This window comes from Lepeophtheirus salmonis, chromosome 6 (genome assembly GCF_016086655.4).
Source record: "Lepeophtheirus salmonis chromosome 6, UVic_Lsal_1.4, whole genome shotgun sequence".
Taxonomy (NCBI): Eukaryota; Metazoa; Arthropoda; class Copepoda; order Siphonostomatoida; family Caligidae; genus Lepeophtheirus; species Lepeophtheirus salmonis.
In genome coordinates this window covers 43,299,426-43,316,340 of record NC_052136.2, presented here as the reverse complement: position 1 = coordinate 43,316,340, position 16,915 = coordinate 43,299,426, and the positions used below count along the sequence as shown (strand labels likewise).

Here is a 16,915-nt window from a genome sequence, read left to right as displayed (position 1 = left end):
GAGAAAAAATGTTGAAATATGAATATAAAAATGAGGAAAATAAGGAATATTATTCTGTGGCTCTTCTTCTTTTTTTTTTTTTTGAAATTTTGAGCGGACCAAAAGAAAAACCAAAAAACTACAGAACTTGAACTTCATTGAGTCTTTTAGAAGTGAATAGGCGGTGCCCAAGAAGTATAACCAAGGAAATGGATGAGGAAGTGAGTCGACTATTGGCTCGAACTCGAGCTCGGAGAGAAGCGCTGAATTCTCGGCTGAAATCCGTTGGTGAGGAAGGAAAAGCGATTCGAAGTCCTCTGAAGGAGCGGAGCAACGAAGTCACGACTCGGGTCCAGATGTCCGAGAAGGAGGAACGGCTCAGCGAGGGCAAAGGGGCCCTCATCCAGAAGACCGTGAGCAAGACGACGGAGGAACGAGTGGAAACGAAGAAAGTCGTTACTTTCTCGGGGCCGATGGATCCGGAAACCAAAGAGGAACTCAAGGCACTCATTGGTTTACAGTCAAGCGTGCCGCGGGAACGTTCCTCTTCCGCTCCTGATCCCAAAGAAGAAGAGCCCCTCTTCCAAGACGAGAAAGAGGCGCGGAAGAAGCGGCTGGCGGGACTCGCCGCCAAATTCAACGCTTGGGAACACGACGCGGGATGTCCCAAACAGGAGCCCCAAAAGATCCCCACGTCCGAGGTCGTGGATGTGGACGCCGCTCTCAGAAAGAAGGATCCTTCTTTCATCAAGAGTCTCAAGGCGCAGGGATTCCAAGAGACGGATTCCAGGAGCAAATTGGTCTACGACTTCAACCGGCGCCGATCCCGATCCCTCAGTCCCGTCAAATCCTTTCCTCCCGTTCAAGTCACTCAAAATCGCAACTTTATTCAGCAAGTGCCCCGGAGATCTCCCAGTCCCTCCAAACCACATCCTCTACAGTTTGTGAGTCCTCCCAAACCACCGCCACCAAAGCCTGCTAGAACCTATGTACAGCCCCTGGTACATGACATCTCCAAAAGCTCTTCAGAAGAAAATCATCTCAGCAGTAGCAGGAACAGCGGCCCTGATAAATCTGATACTGCCTCAAGGAGAACACTGTTTGAAAAGAAAACTCTGTTTGAAAAGTCTTCACCCTCTGTGGATCCCGCATTGTTGTCTCTTCGGGAGAGGAAGGCCTTGTTTGAGAAAAATAAAACTGTGCCCACACCCATTGCTCGCTTCGGCGAGTCTGTGACTCCTTCCATGCTCTCCAAGGCTCAGGGACGAGTTGTCCCTGGGTGTGAACCTGCCTGGAAACGAAAGAGGGACTCCCCTCCTCACATCACAGTTACATCCCCCGCAAATCATCACAAGCGAAGATCCGTGTCACCCTCGGACAGAACATCCAAAATAGATGCTCAGAAAAAACTCTTTGAAAAAGGAGTGCAAGAGAAGGAAGACTGGAGAGAATCGGATTTGGCTCGTCAGTTTGAAGAAAATAAAAAAAGGATATGGATATTCTAATGAAAAGGTAATACATTTAGGATTCATTCACTTAAAGCCTAAACTAATCTCTTTTTAATAGATTTATTACGGGATCCTATTCCAATAATCCTATTGAAGAAGAAGAAGAAGTAGAAATTATGGAAGAAAAAGATAAAAACGATTCCATAAAAACAACTGCAAGTGAAGATGATGAAATGGATCAAGTCATTACTTCACCTCGAGGGACTGAGCATAATGATTATCCAGGAATTCACTCTCTCAAAAAAGTTAAAGTCTCTCCTCCAAAAGAAGGTTGCATTTATCCCAATTTATCAGGAACAGATGAAGACACGTTACCCAGATCTGAAACTGCTATGAGTGTGGAGAGTTTTGCACTGAGTGAAGCTCCTAGTCTAGGAACAGCCATCAAAAATGCAGCATCAACTAAGAGGTAATATAATAATATGATTATTTATATGTTGTTTTTATTAGAAATTAACAAGTTCATTGACATTTTAGGACATCGCATTTGCCTTCTATTCATGAGGATGAAGATAATAAAGTATGTGAGAGAATGAATGTATCCAATTGCTCCGAAGAAATAGATGATATTCTGGATGAGGCTCTGGATGACTCTGAATTGGACTATTCTGACTGTGGACCTACTCCACCTAAAATCTCCAGAACATCTCAAAGTACTTTGAAAATGGAAGGAAAGTCTCCTACAACCTCCACTTCCAGTTGGGAATTTGAGCAGAAGACTCCTTTAAAAAGCTCTGAACATCATTGTCATGACTTTAAAACTCCACTGATAGAAGGAAACAATTCTCCGGGTGCTGAAAATCTCCCACATGTGGAAGGTGTGAAAGATGGTGGCTTGTTTCATACTGTTTCTTTTTATAGAAAGTGTACTCCTCAATCTAAAATTGTGAGGAATGAAGCAGAGCACTCTAGGAAAGTAGTGCGAGAAGATGAGGATCCTGAAATTCTGAGACAAAACATTTTGCGACAAATCAGAACACTTCAGGAGGACGCGATGCAACAAGAGCAAAGAATGGAGCAGTCATCTAAAGCTCTGAATTACTGTGTGTCTAAAGACGAGTTCGAGGGTTCATATGAAAGAGTGGAGGGTGAGCGTTTGCTGTTGGAAGCTTTTCATAAATATTCTGGTGCTATGGTAGAGGTAGAAAGACTTAAAACCGAGGGAGCTATGGGAAAAACTACTCCTCAAAGGAATAGGCCCTTTGGGTGTAAGGGATCCATTAGTATCAGCGGAGTAACTTTGAGGTTAAAAACAGATTTTATCAAACAGATTAACAGTGGAATGGATAATTTTGTTCATTATTTTGTATGCTTGTTCAAGTATAAGAATCAAGTCATTGCAACACAAATGCTTTCATCTATAGATGGGATTTCAAAAGGAAGACTCCACTTTCCCAACTTGATCAATGTCCGTGAATTGGATTTTGATTTTCAGGTATGTTGATGTGGTCTGGGGTTCACTCTTGACTTGGTAGTGAGTGATAGTATTTATTTTCCGCTTCTTTTTAGATACATTTGGAAGTATATGCTTTGCAAACAAGGAAGGAGATATTGACGCATGAGGCCAAGTATCATATTCGCAAAGACAAATCCGTATTCAACTTGACTCCTCTTCGAAAATTAAAGAAGCAGGAAGTCTCACGTTTACCAGGGCCTAGACATCAGAATCCAGTGAATAGTAAAACTATTCGAAGACCTGCTTTTGGTAAGGTTGGTCATACAACCATCAGTTTGGATACTATGAAGATGAAAAAGTACTCTTTGCATGATGTTCCTCCAATTTCTCCCCTTGAAAAGGATCTCAGCATGAACTTGACTGCGCATTCTGAAAATAAGGTAGGTCATATTCTATTCTTTATCTTTTTTTTTTTTTTTTTTTGCCCGTGTTTAGATCGTGATTTCATAAAAATTATCGTGACAAATTTTAAGACACTTAAATGTGTACAATGTGTATATATACAATACTTTAAAAAAATGATATGCGTAGATTTGAATGATGAATACAATAAGTAGTACTAGATATTAGGAATTTCAGAATGTTATTAAAATACTTGATCCATATTATTATATACATACTTAAATTCGATGTAAAGTATATGTATATCTGTATACTTATGTGTTGTTCCTATTATTGTATCTAAGGTCTTATTTTGTTATTTTATACCCATAGGTTGAAAAACGTGGATTTTTAACCCTTTTCACAGATGTGAATGGATTTGGGGACTGGAATAGAAGGTGGTGTTTATTATCGGGAAACAGTTTAAGATTTTGGAGATACCCTGAAGACGAAAATAAAGAAGAAGCAAAATATGATATTAATTTGAGTGAGTGCATAACGGATAACGTCACACTCGCACCCAGAGAAGTTTGCTCAAGAATGAATACTTTTACCTTTGAGACTCAACGCCCTACACGGACGGATGACAAACAATCTCTAATAATGCATGTCGTAAGTTCTAAATTAATCCACAGTATATTATTTTTTAATTCATATTTTATTTTTCCAGAATCGCAAAAGTGGATTAACACGAGTTCGACACTTGGTCATGGCTGATACCAGAGATGAAAGAATAGCTTGGTGTAGCATTTTAAACAGTGCTCTAGTCAATCTCCGTGCTTGGGATCCAACCTTTAGACCGAGGGGTGAGTCAAGTAGCAGTGAAAGTTCTTCATATACTTCCAATAGTCGGTACACTCGGATCAGTGTAGATGAGTCATCTGTGCTGCCGCCTCATTCATCAACAACGGATATATGGTGATTTACTCTGATCAACATTTATTTTAGTGTTATTACTTTAAAAAAAATAATATATGTTCATAACTTTAGCTTGTATTCATTTATACAAAAATTCATGCTTTATTTTTTGACTGAAGATTTTTATCGTGACGGTTCTATATTATATATATTAATGTAACTCATTTTACGTTCCTTGCTCCGCATTATATACTTAATACTGTAGTATTGAAATAAAATCCTTTATGATATTATGTACAATATTATGATGATTAATTTTAAAAAAATGTTACAACATAATCTATATAAGCTAATATCATGAAATTATTTATTTTATGCTGGTTTTTTTTTTGCTTACATTGTTTTTAAAATTAAATTTAGTTATAGTTCTACATAACAGTCGTCCAAAAATAACCCATTACCCTAATGTAATTTCATAAAAATTTTAACAAGAAATATAATTTATTTTCCCCCAATGTCACAGATTTTTATTAAATTAGAAATAAAATGTTAGATATATAACTAATTAGCTTAAGTTTAACATTTCAGAGCTTAATTTGATCAATGGAAAGGGGTTCGAGCAAGGTTGAAGTCAAATGTTTCTAGCGGTACTGGTTCTTGAACGCCCCTGCAGCTAAGCTAATTTCCTCCAAAACCTTTTTTTTAAATTTATTAAATAAATTTAAGTATCTGACTACATACTACAAAAGAAAATTATCTTATATATAAAATATTGAAAATATTCACATAATTTAGAATTATTTAGTAAGTTAGTAAATTGAAATTTATTGTTATTTACCGTAGACATACATAGGAAAAGAATATAAAAAAATACTAAAGGAAAGAACACAACTACACATACACTACTACATAAATTTTAGAGCATGAACTTCTATATTTTTTTCTAGCATTACTGTATATCTTTCATACGAAAGAGCAGGACATCTATTTGTAAGATAGTCTGTACTCTGCAAATTCTTTCATACATACATTCCATGTTGCATTTATATTTTTCTATTTACTCAGGTGGGCGAGAGATGGTCTGTAGCCTGTGTAGTCTTGTAAAAGAAGTTTTATCTTCTCATGTCCAATTTTGACATTTTTTGGCTTTGGCAATTTCAGAATGTGTGTATGTTTTTATACTTTGGTCTTAGTTGTATCGCTTGCACCAGACTTTCTAGAAGAAACAACTTATCAACTACTTAATGAAGCTTTTAGCCCCTCCAACCAACTTTCGGTTTTGATTCTAAGTGCCTATTTTTGCCAAGTAATCTCCAAATTCATTTCCTGTCAAATCGATTTGACCTTTGCACCATTCAAGATATATAATTTTCTCACTTTTTCCTTTGAATTATTTAGTAAACCAGAGAAACAATTTCTATAAAAGGGTTATAGACAGTTGAATATAAAATTAGAGAAATTTTGAAGAGTTCATGAAATCTTGAATAATCTCTTCTAGTCCAACTGGAAATGAGATTTCTTTAGCTGTGCAGGTGTAGATTAGCAAAAGAGTTTTAACAAGTGTTGCCTTCACTTTGTATATGAATTTTCCTCCGATAGAGGGCGTCCCGCATCCTCCAACAGACTGACCCGTATGTTGGCGAAGAGTTTCTTTGCATACTTCTCTGATATAAGGTTATCAACCGTATTCACTTTTGAACAATAGTAGAGAAGATGAAATGAGGTTTCTACTGAGGTCTTACAGAAGAAGCAGAGAATGCTATTTTTGTAAAATATTTTTGTATAGAGCAGTGGTTCCCAAACTTTTTTGAGTTCGTCCCTTAAAATATTTAGCAAGCCAATGTGCAACCCTTACACCTTTCATTGAGATATGAATATAAAATTTGGAGTTCATTTTATGCAAATAGATAACTTGAAGGGTATATAACCCCTATAAAGTTCAACCCTATAATATAAGTTATAGACTATATTGATCAAAAATAAAGATTTTAAAGTAATTCTACATATATTGAAAAGTATATGTAGAATTACAACGACCAAATAATCAAATATATTGTAAATATAAAATCAGGGATATAGTACATGGGCTAAAAAGTACCCGATTTCACATACAGATGGTATTATTTTTTTAATTCACCTTATTTTCAGGTAGTATCAACCTTCAAAAGACAGCTGTCAAAGTTTCACAAGAATCTGTTTGTGAGTTATTGTGGTAAGTGTGACACTTCTTTTCTTATTTCCACTGCTTCTTGTTGTGTAATACAAATATACTATTAAAGATGAGTAATAGTTTTTATAAACTCTGGACACAGCCACTAGAAGATGATTCTCAACGTGTCGGTAAAAGGGTTGAAGCCAGTTATGTTTTTGTGAAGTACTATCTTCTGGCAAATTATTTTTAAAATGATCCAGAAGAGAATTATAAAAAGTATGTACATTCATCATTATTAGTGTTTTGATGCCACAATTTAAATTTTATTCTTCTTTTTTGTAAATCATCTCGCGATTCCCACTTTGGGAACCACTGGTATAGAGGGTTTCTCCAAAACCTTCTTCAAATTTTCAAAGTTACCATGTAGATTTTTTTTTTTTTTAACATTAAGGGATTAGCATAATCCCGAATGGTATATGTGGTAACCCACCCTAGCCCTCATATCTTCGCTTGTGTTGTGACAATGTCCAGAGCGTTTTGGTTTATCAGATTTTTTTATTTGAAAAAAAAAAAAAATGCAAAAATTAAATTTAAAATATTAAATTCTTTGGAATTTTTTTTCAAAAATTCACAGCTGTTCACAAAAAATTAAATTTTTTGGGAAAAAAATTCAAATGTTAAATATACTAAGAAGGAAAAGTTCCTTAATTTGGAGGGAGGTCTTTAGACCCTCCAGTCCACCTCCTGCGGACGCCCCTGATGTCATATAGTTTTTATGAACAGGGCCTTAATAATAAAGTTTTTTTTTCTTTTTGAGTAATGATTTGAAAGGAGTCCCCACACCATTCATGAATGGAAATAATGTGTTTATTTATTTGTTTTGGGTTGTTTTTTAAGGGGGGAGGAGGTGTGTTCCTTATTTACTTACTCAATAGGAACTCAAGGCAGAGCTATCAAGTACATTGTATACTGTAGTATATAGGTTCTACACATTAAAACAAAACCTTATGGAAAAGGGGTTAAAAACTTGTTGTCGTCGTCTTCGTTTCGTAGTTATTTCCTAGAAATTAAAAATAAAATGCGGAAATTACTTAACCTTCGATGAGATTTTCATCAAACTCTTAACAAAGTAATGTTTTTCGTTTTCCTTCCCCCCTGTACATAATATGTATTTCGAAAAAGTAATAAAATAATATTGTCTAATCAAATCACTCTTTTCTAACATAAAAATTACTTTATTCTCAGCTGTCAATTAGTCTGTTCCCTTATTATGATCATTCTGAACGTTGATTGTTTGAATTATAATTAGGTCTTGTGAAGTTGTTATTTATCTTCAATTATTGAATAATAATTCCATAGTCTGGAATAACTAGCTAACTACCAACTGATTTTGGGCCTTTTTTCTATTTTCTTTCGGGGAAAGGCTGTGTGACACAATAAAGCTAAATACGCACTCTTCCTTTTTGCCAATCTTATTAACGTTGATTAATTGAATTATGAATAGCTATTGTTAAGTTGTGAACAATTATCTTCAATTATTGAATAATTTTTCCTAGTTTAGAATAATTTCCTAACTTCTCAGTCTCCATGAATTTACGTTTTCAACCATATTAAGAAGGTGAGTTTTGAGAAGGGAAGACAAATTAATTACGTCATTAGGAAAATAATTAAGTGACGTCATCGATGGTATTGCGTTGAAAAAGGAATATTTTTTTCAGGAGGTGTTTTTAGGAACTTAACTTTGCCTTCAACAGGATATTTTAATACTTGAAATACCCAGCCATAATGTCACAAATAATCTACGTGTATTACGCGTACGATTTTGTGTCTATTTAGCCTTCTTCGTCACCAAATTACAATACCTAAACATTGGCACCATACAATGTATAGTGCGGAGAAAGGACAATATTCTATCAAGAGTAGTCTAGAATTGGTGTTGACAAAATTAATAGCATTTTGTGTAGATTTGAGTTACACCAGTCAGATATATCGCAACAGCAGGATGAGGTGCAGCCCAAACTGCAAGTGAAGTTCAAAAATAGTGCAAATACAATTTAGTGGACTTTTGGCCTATGTAAAGTAAAGTCGAGTAAAAGTCAATGCAGCTATCTTGCTCAGGAGGGACTCTCTGAGGGCAGCTGTATAAAAAAATACTCTGAAAGCTCAAAGCAAGAGCAAACATACTGAATGAGATATTAGATTATTGTAGGACATTTCTGTACATACTATAATACAAATAATAATATATGAGTCATTTAACGTGGTTGATAGGATTCTAATTCTAGAACATACTTTAGATCTTGTATCCATAAAGTAAGGTTTGCCTGTCTATCTGCCGAGTGCTCATTTTTGAGTGGGAGCTTAATATCTTAGAACTCCTTCATTGATCTAAGAAGCAACAACCGTATAGCATCAGGCGTCGTGCGTAGCTAAAGCTCGGAGCATTTCATTGAAAGAGAAAAGCATAGGAAAGTACATATATAATTACTAATTAGTGATGAAAATAGATAACATTTTTCAGGTGGTCACTCGTTTTTTTTGGAGTTTGAAAACTGAAGAGTGAATTTTCTTTTCCTTAGCTGTTGTTATTATTATTTAATTCATTTGGAGTGAAATTCTTTTTCTACTACATACAATTTATTATTGATTTATACGAAGCCGGATTGAACATTTGCATGTGGTGCTCATAAACGACGGAGCGTAACTCTGAGCATTTGTTGTAGAGTTATAATTGTAATTCCTTGTTGGATTCAGAGTAAAATTGAGGATCGACATCAAAGTAATTCTTGCCAATGTCCTTTTTTATTTCCTTCTCCCCCTCCTCATCACAACTGAAACGTCATGACAGCTAAGCTGCTCTCCTCTAAAACATTATTCAGATTGCCACCCTGGCTATCAAGTTGATTTTAAGATTCTTTCTTAAATATACCCAAAATACTCACGATTAGCACCACTAGTTATGTAAATCGTGTGTATTTTTAGCTCGCCTACTTTTTTACATTAGGGAATTTAAGGAATGAATTTTCATTTTCTTAGCTGTTGTTAATATTATTTAACTCCTGAGTAGTGAACTTCCTTCTCTACTACATTCAATTATATTCCCAAGCTGATTGAACATTCGTAGGTGCTCATAAAAGACGGATTTATAATTGGTAGTCCTTGTTGGATTAGGAATGGAATTGAGGATCGATATCAGAGTAATTCTTGCCAACTCCTTTTTTATTTCCTTCTCTCCCTCCTTTCTGGTCAGACCTGCCTAATAAAACGTCATGACAGCTAAGCTGCTCTCCTCCAAAACATTCTTCAAATTGCCAGGGTTACCATGTTGATTTCTGTTTTCCTTTTTTTGACATCCCCAAATAACAAAAAATTAGCATCACTGCTTATAATCTATCCATACTAAGTTTGGTCATCCTACCCTAATAACTCCGAGCAATGCCGAGTACTTCTGCTAGTACTAAATAAAGTGAAATATCAAGAAGTTTGCTCAAGAACATGGTTTTTTGGGTGGTGGGTATGTCAGCTGGGTTAGTATTTGCTGATGTACTTCGATGTCTTTTTGTTTATAGGTACATATATATATAAACCACCCGAGGCTAATTACACATTAACATATGTATTTCTATGTACTTAAGTATTATAAGGAGAAAAACAGAAATATTTTTTCGAAAAAGTAACAACATACAGAAAACACGCGGAAGAGCCATTTAATATTATAAAAAGATTTTTACTTAGTTACTTATATGTTCGTACGTAGAACATACTTCATGCATACCGAACGAGGACAAAAGAGGGGAAAAAAATATACGTATTGTATTTCCGAAAAGTTATTTTTAATAAAAGATTCAGTATGGTTTTAAGTCTCCTATTGGATTTTGAGTTAGTTATAGTTCTACAATGAGGCTCGACTTATATATTGCTCATTATTCCAATTCTTGTTGATTGGTTGAAATCGTTAATCCATAAACTGTTTATCACTCTTTCTCACTGATACTCCTCCTTGTGACCCCAACAATATAACACATAATAATCTGATCAAATCTAATCTTATTTTAAACTATGAAGTGCCATCCAGAATTAAAGTTCCTCCTCGGATTCATTTTTTTCTTCACAGCGATCCAATCTGGGAACGGGTTTTTCTTTCATTTGTTCAGAAAAGGAAGGAGTCCAAAGAGGCCATATAGGTGAGGCAGCTCTTGTTAGCCATGACCCTGAGTAGTGTTGTGTCTGTCCTTATTTTTTCGGTCCAGTCCAGTATAAAGGCTACTCCTATCAGTCCTTCGGACTGTCTGCGATAGAACTGATTAAATAAAGAAGATCTAAATTGAGTGACACCATCAAGGATCGAACTTTATAGTTTTTAGGACTGAAATGCAAGACTGAACTGTAGGTCTCTGGGACTCCAGTCCGAAATAAGGACTCACACAAGACTAACTATTTGTACACTAAATAATAGTCCGATTGTTATCTCTTCGACAGCACACATGGAAAGCCCTCCTATCATGTTCAACCCAATCCTAGTAATCATATAAATAACAATATCCATCAAAATAATCACCAAACTCACCACCACACTAGGTATGTAACAAACTAATTTAAGAAGGTTACTCTTAAACAAGGATACTTAATTGGTTTAATTGCTGTTGGATTTGAGTCAAAATACTCGAGTTCCGTCATGTAGCAGTTTTTTGAGTTCCTCGTCGACTCTACGATGAACTACTCAAAAAAACTCAAAAGGACACTATATACTCCTGTTGTGTGACTGTTTGACTCGACTTGAGTAGATGATTTTTCTACTTCATTCAAAGTTGGGTCAATTTTCACATTTGACATCATAATATATTATTGAGTACGGTTGGTTTTTATCATTGAATCTAATTGAATATATACCTTCAATTGGTCAAATGAAGCTGCACGGGTTAAGTATTAGGAAACATTAAAGTGCTGCAATTATTTCATCTTGTGAGGTGAAAGACAAATTGTTACAACTAAAAAATGTACTTTACAGAATTAAGGATGGAAACTCCTTTCTTTCATTATGAATAATGTTGTTTTCAATAAAAATTGATCTCAAAAATTTATTTCAAGAGTCTAAATTTCTCTGATTTTAAGTATTAACATTAAATATTAGACTTCAAAGATACTATATATACAATAACACTAAAATTTGTAATTTTGAGTTACAATAATTTGGGTCTCAACCGTCCATCTGATCGAGGAATTGTCTTCGAAGTCCATGTATACATTGAATATTTCCGTGTTTGTGTTAAAACATGATATATCAATGAATCGACTTAAAAACTCAGTTCGATTCGACTTGAGTCGATGATTTTTCGACCCTTCTCTAAAGACTTGATTTTTATGGATAAACCTTATCGTAGGTTTTGAGTTTTGTGGCACTGTCTCTAGACTCTTAATTAATTTCTATTAAATCCCAGCCTCTAATCTCTGAGGAGACAGAATAGACTAAATATGCTACGGTTTTGTAAAAAATGGCACGATTTCAATGTTACTATAAAATATATGTTCATTAGTGCTCATAGTTGAAAAAAATATATAAATACTTTAATTAAGCAATAGGTAGGTAATAGTTCGTAGCTGCTTCACTTTTTATTCCTTTTCTAATTTAATTGTGTCGGCTCAATTGAATAAGTCGACACGACACGATAATATACAAATTTTTGAGCTCAATCATGATTGAGATTTTGATAAATATCACCATGTCAGGGGCACCGCCAAAAAAATACGTATTTTGATATCTAATTAAAAAAAGTATTATTTTTAAATATGAAAGGATAAAATTTTAAATTTATAGTAGATACTTAAATTTATAAAATTAACTAAACAAATATGTCTCTAATACCCATATTCATTTACGTTCCAAGTCAATAGCCAGCCGAGGTCAGCGTGACTGCAGTTGCGTGCATATTATTTTATCATTTAACCGTGAACATATATTTGATTTCACAAAGAGCAAGGAACAAGTAACCGTATCAAGGATCGTTTTATTAAAAGAAAAGGCTCAAAAGAACTTGACATGATTGACGGTGAAATGAAGCCTCACCCTACTTCATGCTCTTTATTTGAATTTTCTTTTCCTTTTTTTAGGTTTTTGTGTTGCTGTACGGCTTTGGCGGTCAAGCAAGTTTCTAAAGCACTTTTGAAACCTGTTTTTTTTAAAGGTTATAATTATTATTGCTCAATTTATTACGCTACTTTAGGGTGACAGGCCTGTGACAAATGGGTGAGGAGGAATTTATAAGTTTTTGGGCGTCGTTCCTACTTTAATTATGTAGTATTTTGGTATCAAAATAAAAAAGGACATGAAAAAAAGGCCATTCGAGCCCTTCAATTTTTTTTCATATTCTAGTAAAAATTGTCAAATTATTTATAAATTTAGTTATTATCCTGTTGCATAATATTATAAATTTTACATTAAAATTTTTATCGTAATTCAAGTTATTGAAAAAAACTCAATTTTTCTAAAAAGTACATTATTGGGGAATTTGAAGTCATTATCAGAAAGTTCTCGAGTTTGTACATGGAGTTCGGGTATCTACTCGAGTCTAACACTAGTCTTAATTAATTTAATCAAAGTGTATATACATATAATTATACTCCTTAATTTCCACATTTCATTTCTATACAATACAATACTATTATTGATAGTTCGTGCGGATGGAAACCTTACTATGGACCTCAATATCATGTACAAAAACCAGGTAGGGCGGGGGAACCCCAAGTCTTTTTTTATTATATATTTCCTTAATTTAATTTACATATCATATTCATAATTACATATTTTTTATTATTTTAGTATCCATTTCCTCATCTGGACTACCAAATATTCAAGTACACCCTACTCGAAAGCCCTATCGACCTCTATATTCCTCATCTTTAATCAATATAGGGGGCTCTTCTTTTTCCTCCTTTTCTACATCTTCGTCTTCAAACTATGTCAACTCTCATTTGACAACTACCCTAAGGCCAAAGCAGCCCAATAGTCTATTTGTAAGCTATACCAGCAACTCTGGTAGCGGATCAATCAACAATCAGCAAAATAGCATATCATCCACTTTTAGCAACAACATCAATCAGGGAAGCTACCAAAATACCTCACCCTCTCCCTTCCGACCTCTTTCTGTGTCTGCTACCACAGTTAGTAGCCTGAATCCATATGCTCATATTGACGGATATGGCCCTCCTAACTATATGCCCCCACCTCTTATTGGATCCTTTGTACAGTCCAGTAGCTATGCCAGTTTCTCAACTACAGCCTCTCCTCTCTCATTACCCACCTACTCTGTTATAAATTATTATAACTCTCCTTCCAGCTTACCTCAAGAAGGAAAAGAACAGCAATGGAACAGTGGAGGCCATGAATTTTTACAAGTGGATCCTCCCATAGTTTCATCGCATAACCAACAGCCAACCCTTCCAAATGAGGAAAGTAATTTATCTTACTCTTCAAACAATGGTGTAAGTAGTTCTGGAGGATCCAATAACATTAATTATATTAGTGATTCCTACTCGTCATCTAGTCAAAATAATAACATTCAATTACCGTCATCTAAAATACCATTTGTTGATCAGAATAGCGGTATTTATTCAGGGCCTAATAGTAATAAAGGGAGCAATAATGATATATTTAGCCCCAATTTGAACACTTATTATTTTGGATCCAAAGGATCGACAACAACTACGAGACCTTTTGTCTTTGATTCATCTTTATCTACAAACAGCAATCAAAACCCCAGCCCTACTTTCCTTTCACAAAAGAATCCCTCCTCAAACTTATTCAGCAGCTATGATAACAACAATAATAATGCTATTAATGAGAGGCCTAATAACAATGCCTTTTCTGACAATCATCTTCCTTCCTCTGATTCCAAGGATACCATTATGTTTATTCAGAATAATAAGGATAATAAGGCTCAAAATGCAGTCTCATTCAATAATTATGACAATAGTAACAACCAAAATATTGGGGGAAACAAGGAAACACTGGTTTACAAAAACGAGCCCATCTCTCATTTTTCTCAATCCAGCAATAGTCAAACGAGACCATCAATAATACACAATGGCCTCTCACAACCAACATCCTTTTTAAATCCATTCTCTATTAATGGGCAGAAGCCCCAGGTAGTAGGCAGTGTGTCATTTGATGGAAACACTCCATCTCCTTTCAATCCCGTAATTTTTCAAACAACTACAAACCGACCCTATATTGGAATAATGCAATCCACAAATCCCCCCTACAATCAAAACTATGCCGGAACCACAGAACCCACAAATCTCTCCTATAATCAACCCTTTGCTGGAATCACACAATCAATAAATTCTCCCTACAATCCACCTTATTCTGGAACCACAGAATCCACAAATCTCTCCTATAATCAACCCTTTGCTGGAATCACACAATCGACAAATTCTCCCTACAATCCACCTTATTCTGGAACCACAGAATCCACAAATCCCTCCTACAATCAACCCTTTGCTGGAATCACGCAATCCACAAATTCTCCCTACAATCAACCTTATGATGGAAGCACGGAATCCACAAATCCCTCCTACAATCAACCCTTTGCTGGAATCACGCAATCCACAAATTCTCCCTACAATCAACCTTATGATGGAAGCACGGAATCCACAAATCCCTCCTACAATCAACCCTATTCTCCCTCAAAATATCCATCAAACAGTATTAATACACCAACAACAACAACATCAGTAAGCAACAATGGTAGTCCACTTATTTTCCCATCGACAATCACAACAACGACACCCTCGACTAAAAGGCCCATCATCACTCAATTGCCAAATCAGGATAGCGAGCGACCATCCGGGAATCAAAACGTTTTTCTACTTCCCAGCAGCAACACCTTCTTTCAATCCAATCAGAATACTCAAAGTACCACTAGCAAGCCGGACCTTATCAACAACAACGGATTGTCTGATGCCATTGCTCCATCAATTGGATATGGACCTCCAAACTTCAATCCTCCACCAACCTTAGGTGGCCTTACGGATATTGTTACCGATCCTCCATTGGTTACTCATTTTCCCACACTGCCTGCTCCACTAACAGACGAAGAGAGTGAGAACGGAAACAATAAGTATTCAGTCCAGGGACATTTTTCGAGTACTTCAGAATAATTATAAAAGTCTATTGAATTTTATTTATTTTATTTTATTTCCAGATGTATCTGGAAGCATTGAATCAAACACCACCTCTCCACCCTCAACGAACCAATCTAGTATGATTTGGGTAATTGATGGAGAGTCAAAACCAGTGGCTGTAGAGATTTCCAACTCAATCAACGTGGATGAGGAAGAAACAACTGATGACTCAGCAATTACAACGAAAACAACAATTATAACCACAACAACAAACGCCCCTCCATCCACGACTCAAAATACACCTAGCACAAACAAGGTGGGGCTCAACGAATATGATACAAGTGATGTTACACTGCCACCAATGCCAGAAACAACCAAAGTAACACAAAGCCCAACGACATCCTCGGAAGTTCCTCCTACCACAACAATTCCAGATAAAAATACGACAACAGCGACAGAAGAAGAACGAAAAGCAAAGGATTACAATGACTCTAGTATTGTCTCAAAAATCGACGGAAATCCAAATTGGCCTTGGAATTCCGGAAAACAAAGTAATAACCTACAACCAGATGTTCATTCTCTTACCAATATTGCTGATTTGAGTGGTCAATGGTTTCAGAGACCCAGTGAGGGTGGTCTCCGGTCTGCAAAGGAATTCCAAGTTCTCACTTCATTCCTTATGAATGAGACAACGAATACGTTGGATAACAAGGAGGAGGAGTATTCTTTGTATGATGAAGAGTATGAATTAGAGAATGAAATTGATAAAACGGAGGAGGAAGAGTCCAAGAAGAGTCCCGTTGAAAAGTTGACGGATGAAAATACAACTTACAGACCTGATAATTTAGTTATTTTTTACCCCTTAAATGGAAAGCCGTTTTTGTCATTTGTGCCTGAGGTGGAATTTGCGGATATTGGAGCAGCGTCAAGTTGATGAGATAAATAGATTTTTATGTAATAAAATATTTAATCATTTTTTGTTTCCTATGTCTTTTTAGAAAATATCCACCTATCACCAACATATTTATGAATTATGTTTGTAATATCCATAATAATATTTAAGCTTTAAACTCTTGTATTTTTCGTATATAACAAAATATATATACATTAATATTTATCAATTGTTAATCATCTTCTCATTTCCTTAATATTTACAGCACTTTGTTACCTATAATATATCACGCAACCTTTCCCTCTACAAGTTTATGAAAAAAGATCCCAAATCAGAGGGTAGCTATAATTGTACTAGCCACGATAACATATTATCCGTGTATTTGTTCATTCATTCTTTTCTGGAAACGTTCAGTTTAGGTGCTCGTTTTTTATTGTTTTCACGGTCATTCGGTCATTTGTATGATACAAAATGATGAACACGTGATCTCTTTATGTCCAAATTTAGTTGGCCCCAAAATCGTGTTTTAACTTTACACTGCTTCTTGTAGGGGAAAAATACCCTTCAAG

The 16,915-nt window shown here is 35.4% G+C and overlaps 2 protein-coding genes across 2 annotated transcripts; both read left to right on the top strand.

Moving 5' to 3' along the window:
- Positions 1–4,482, top strand: LOC121120048 (uncharacterized). The gene is made up of 6 exons (XM_040714895.2): positions 1–1,468; positions 1,546–1,896; positions 1,965–2,922; positions 2,997–3,323; positions 3,658–3,936; positions 3,995–4,482. Exons 1-6 carry the CDS (start codon positions 189–191, stop codon positions 4,244–4,246), a joined length of 3,447 nt encoding a protein of 1,148 aa, XP_040570829.1. The 5' UTR covers positions 1–188; the 3' UTR covers positions 4,247–4,482.
- Positions 4,483–10,067: 5,585 nt separating this feature from the next.
- On the top strand, positions 10,068–16,571 carry LOC121119902 (uncharacterized). Its single transcript, XM_040714726.2, has 5 exons — positions 10,068–10,518; positions 10,814–10,912; positions 13,004–13,056; positions 13,152–15,476; positions 15,535–16,571. The coding sequence occupies exons 1-5, from the start codon at positions 10,394–10,396 to the stop codon at positions 16,386–16,388; spliced, it is 3,456 nt and encodes a 1,151-aa protein (XP_040570660.1). The 5' UTR covers positions 10,068–10,393; the 3' UTR covers positions 16,389–16,571.
- Positions 16,572–16,915: the final 344 nt, after the last annotated feature.

What these genes read in the sequence shown, in the direction of transcription:
- LOC121120048 (XM_040714895.2), top strand. Translation starts at nt 189, where the DNA reads ATGGATGAGGAAGTGAGTCGACTATTGGCTCGAACTCGAGCTCGGAGA. An exon ending in TTTGAAGAAAATAAAAAAAG is followed by an intron (nt 1,469 to 1,545) that starts GATATGGATATT and finishes TCTTTTTAATAG; the next exon opens with ATTTATTACGGGATCCTATT. An exon ending in AATGCAGCATCAACTAAGAG is followed by an intron (nt 1,897 to 1,964) that starts GTAATATAATAA and finishes TTGACATTTTAG; the next exon opens with GACATCGCATTTGCCTTCTA.
- LOC121119902 (XM_040714726.2), top strand. Translation starts at nt 10,394, where the DNA reads ATGAAGTGCCATCCAGAATTAAAGTTCCTCCTCGGATTCATTTTTTTC. An exon ending in ATATCATGTACAAAAACCAG is followed by an intron (nt 13,057 to 13,151) that starts GTAGGGCGGGGG and finishes TTATTATTTTAG; the next exon opens with TATCCATTTCCTCATCTGGA. An exon ending in AGTCCAGGGACATTTTTCGA is followed by an intron (nt 15,477 to 15,534) that starts GTACTTCAGAAT and finishes TTTTATTTCCAG; the next exon opens with ATGTATCTGGAAGCATTGAA.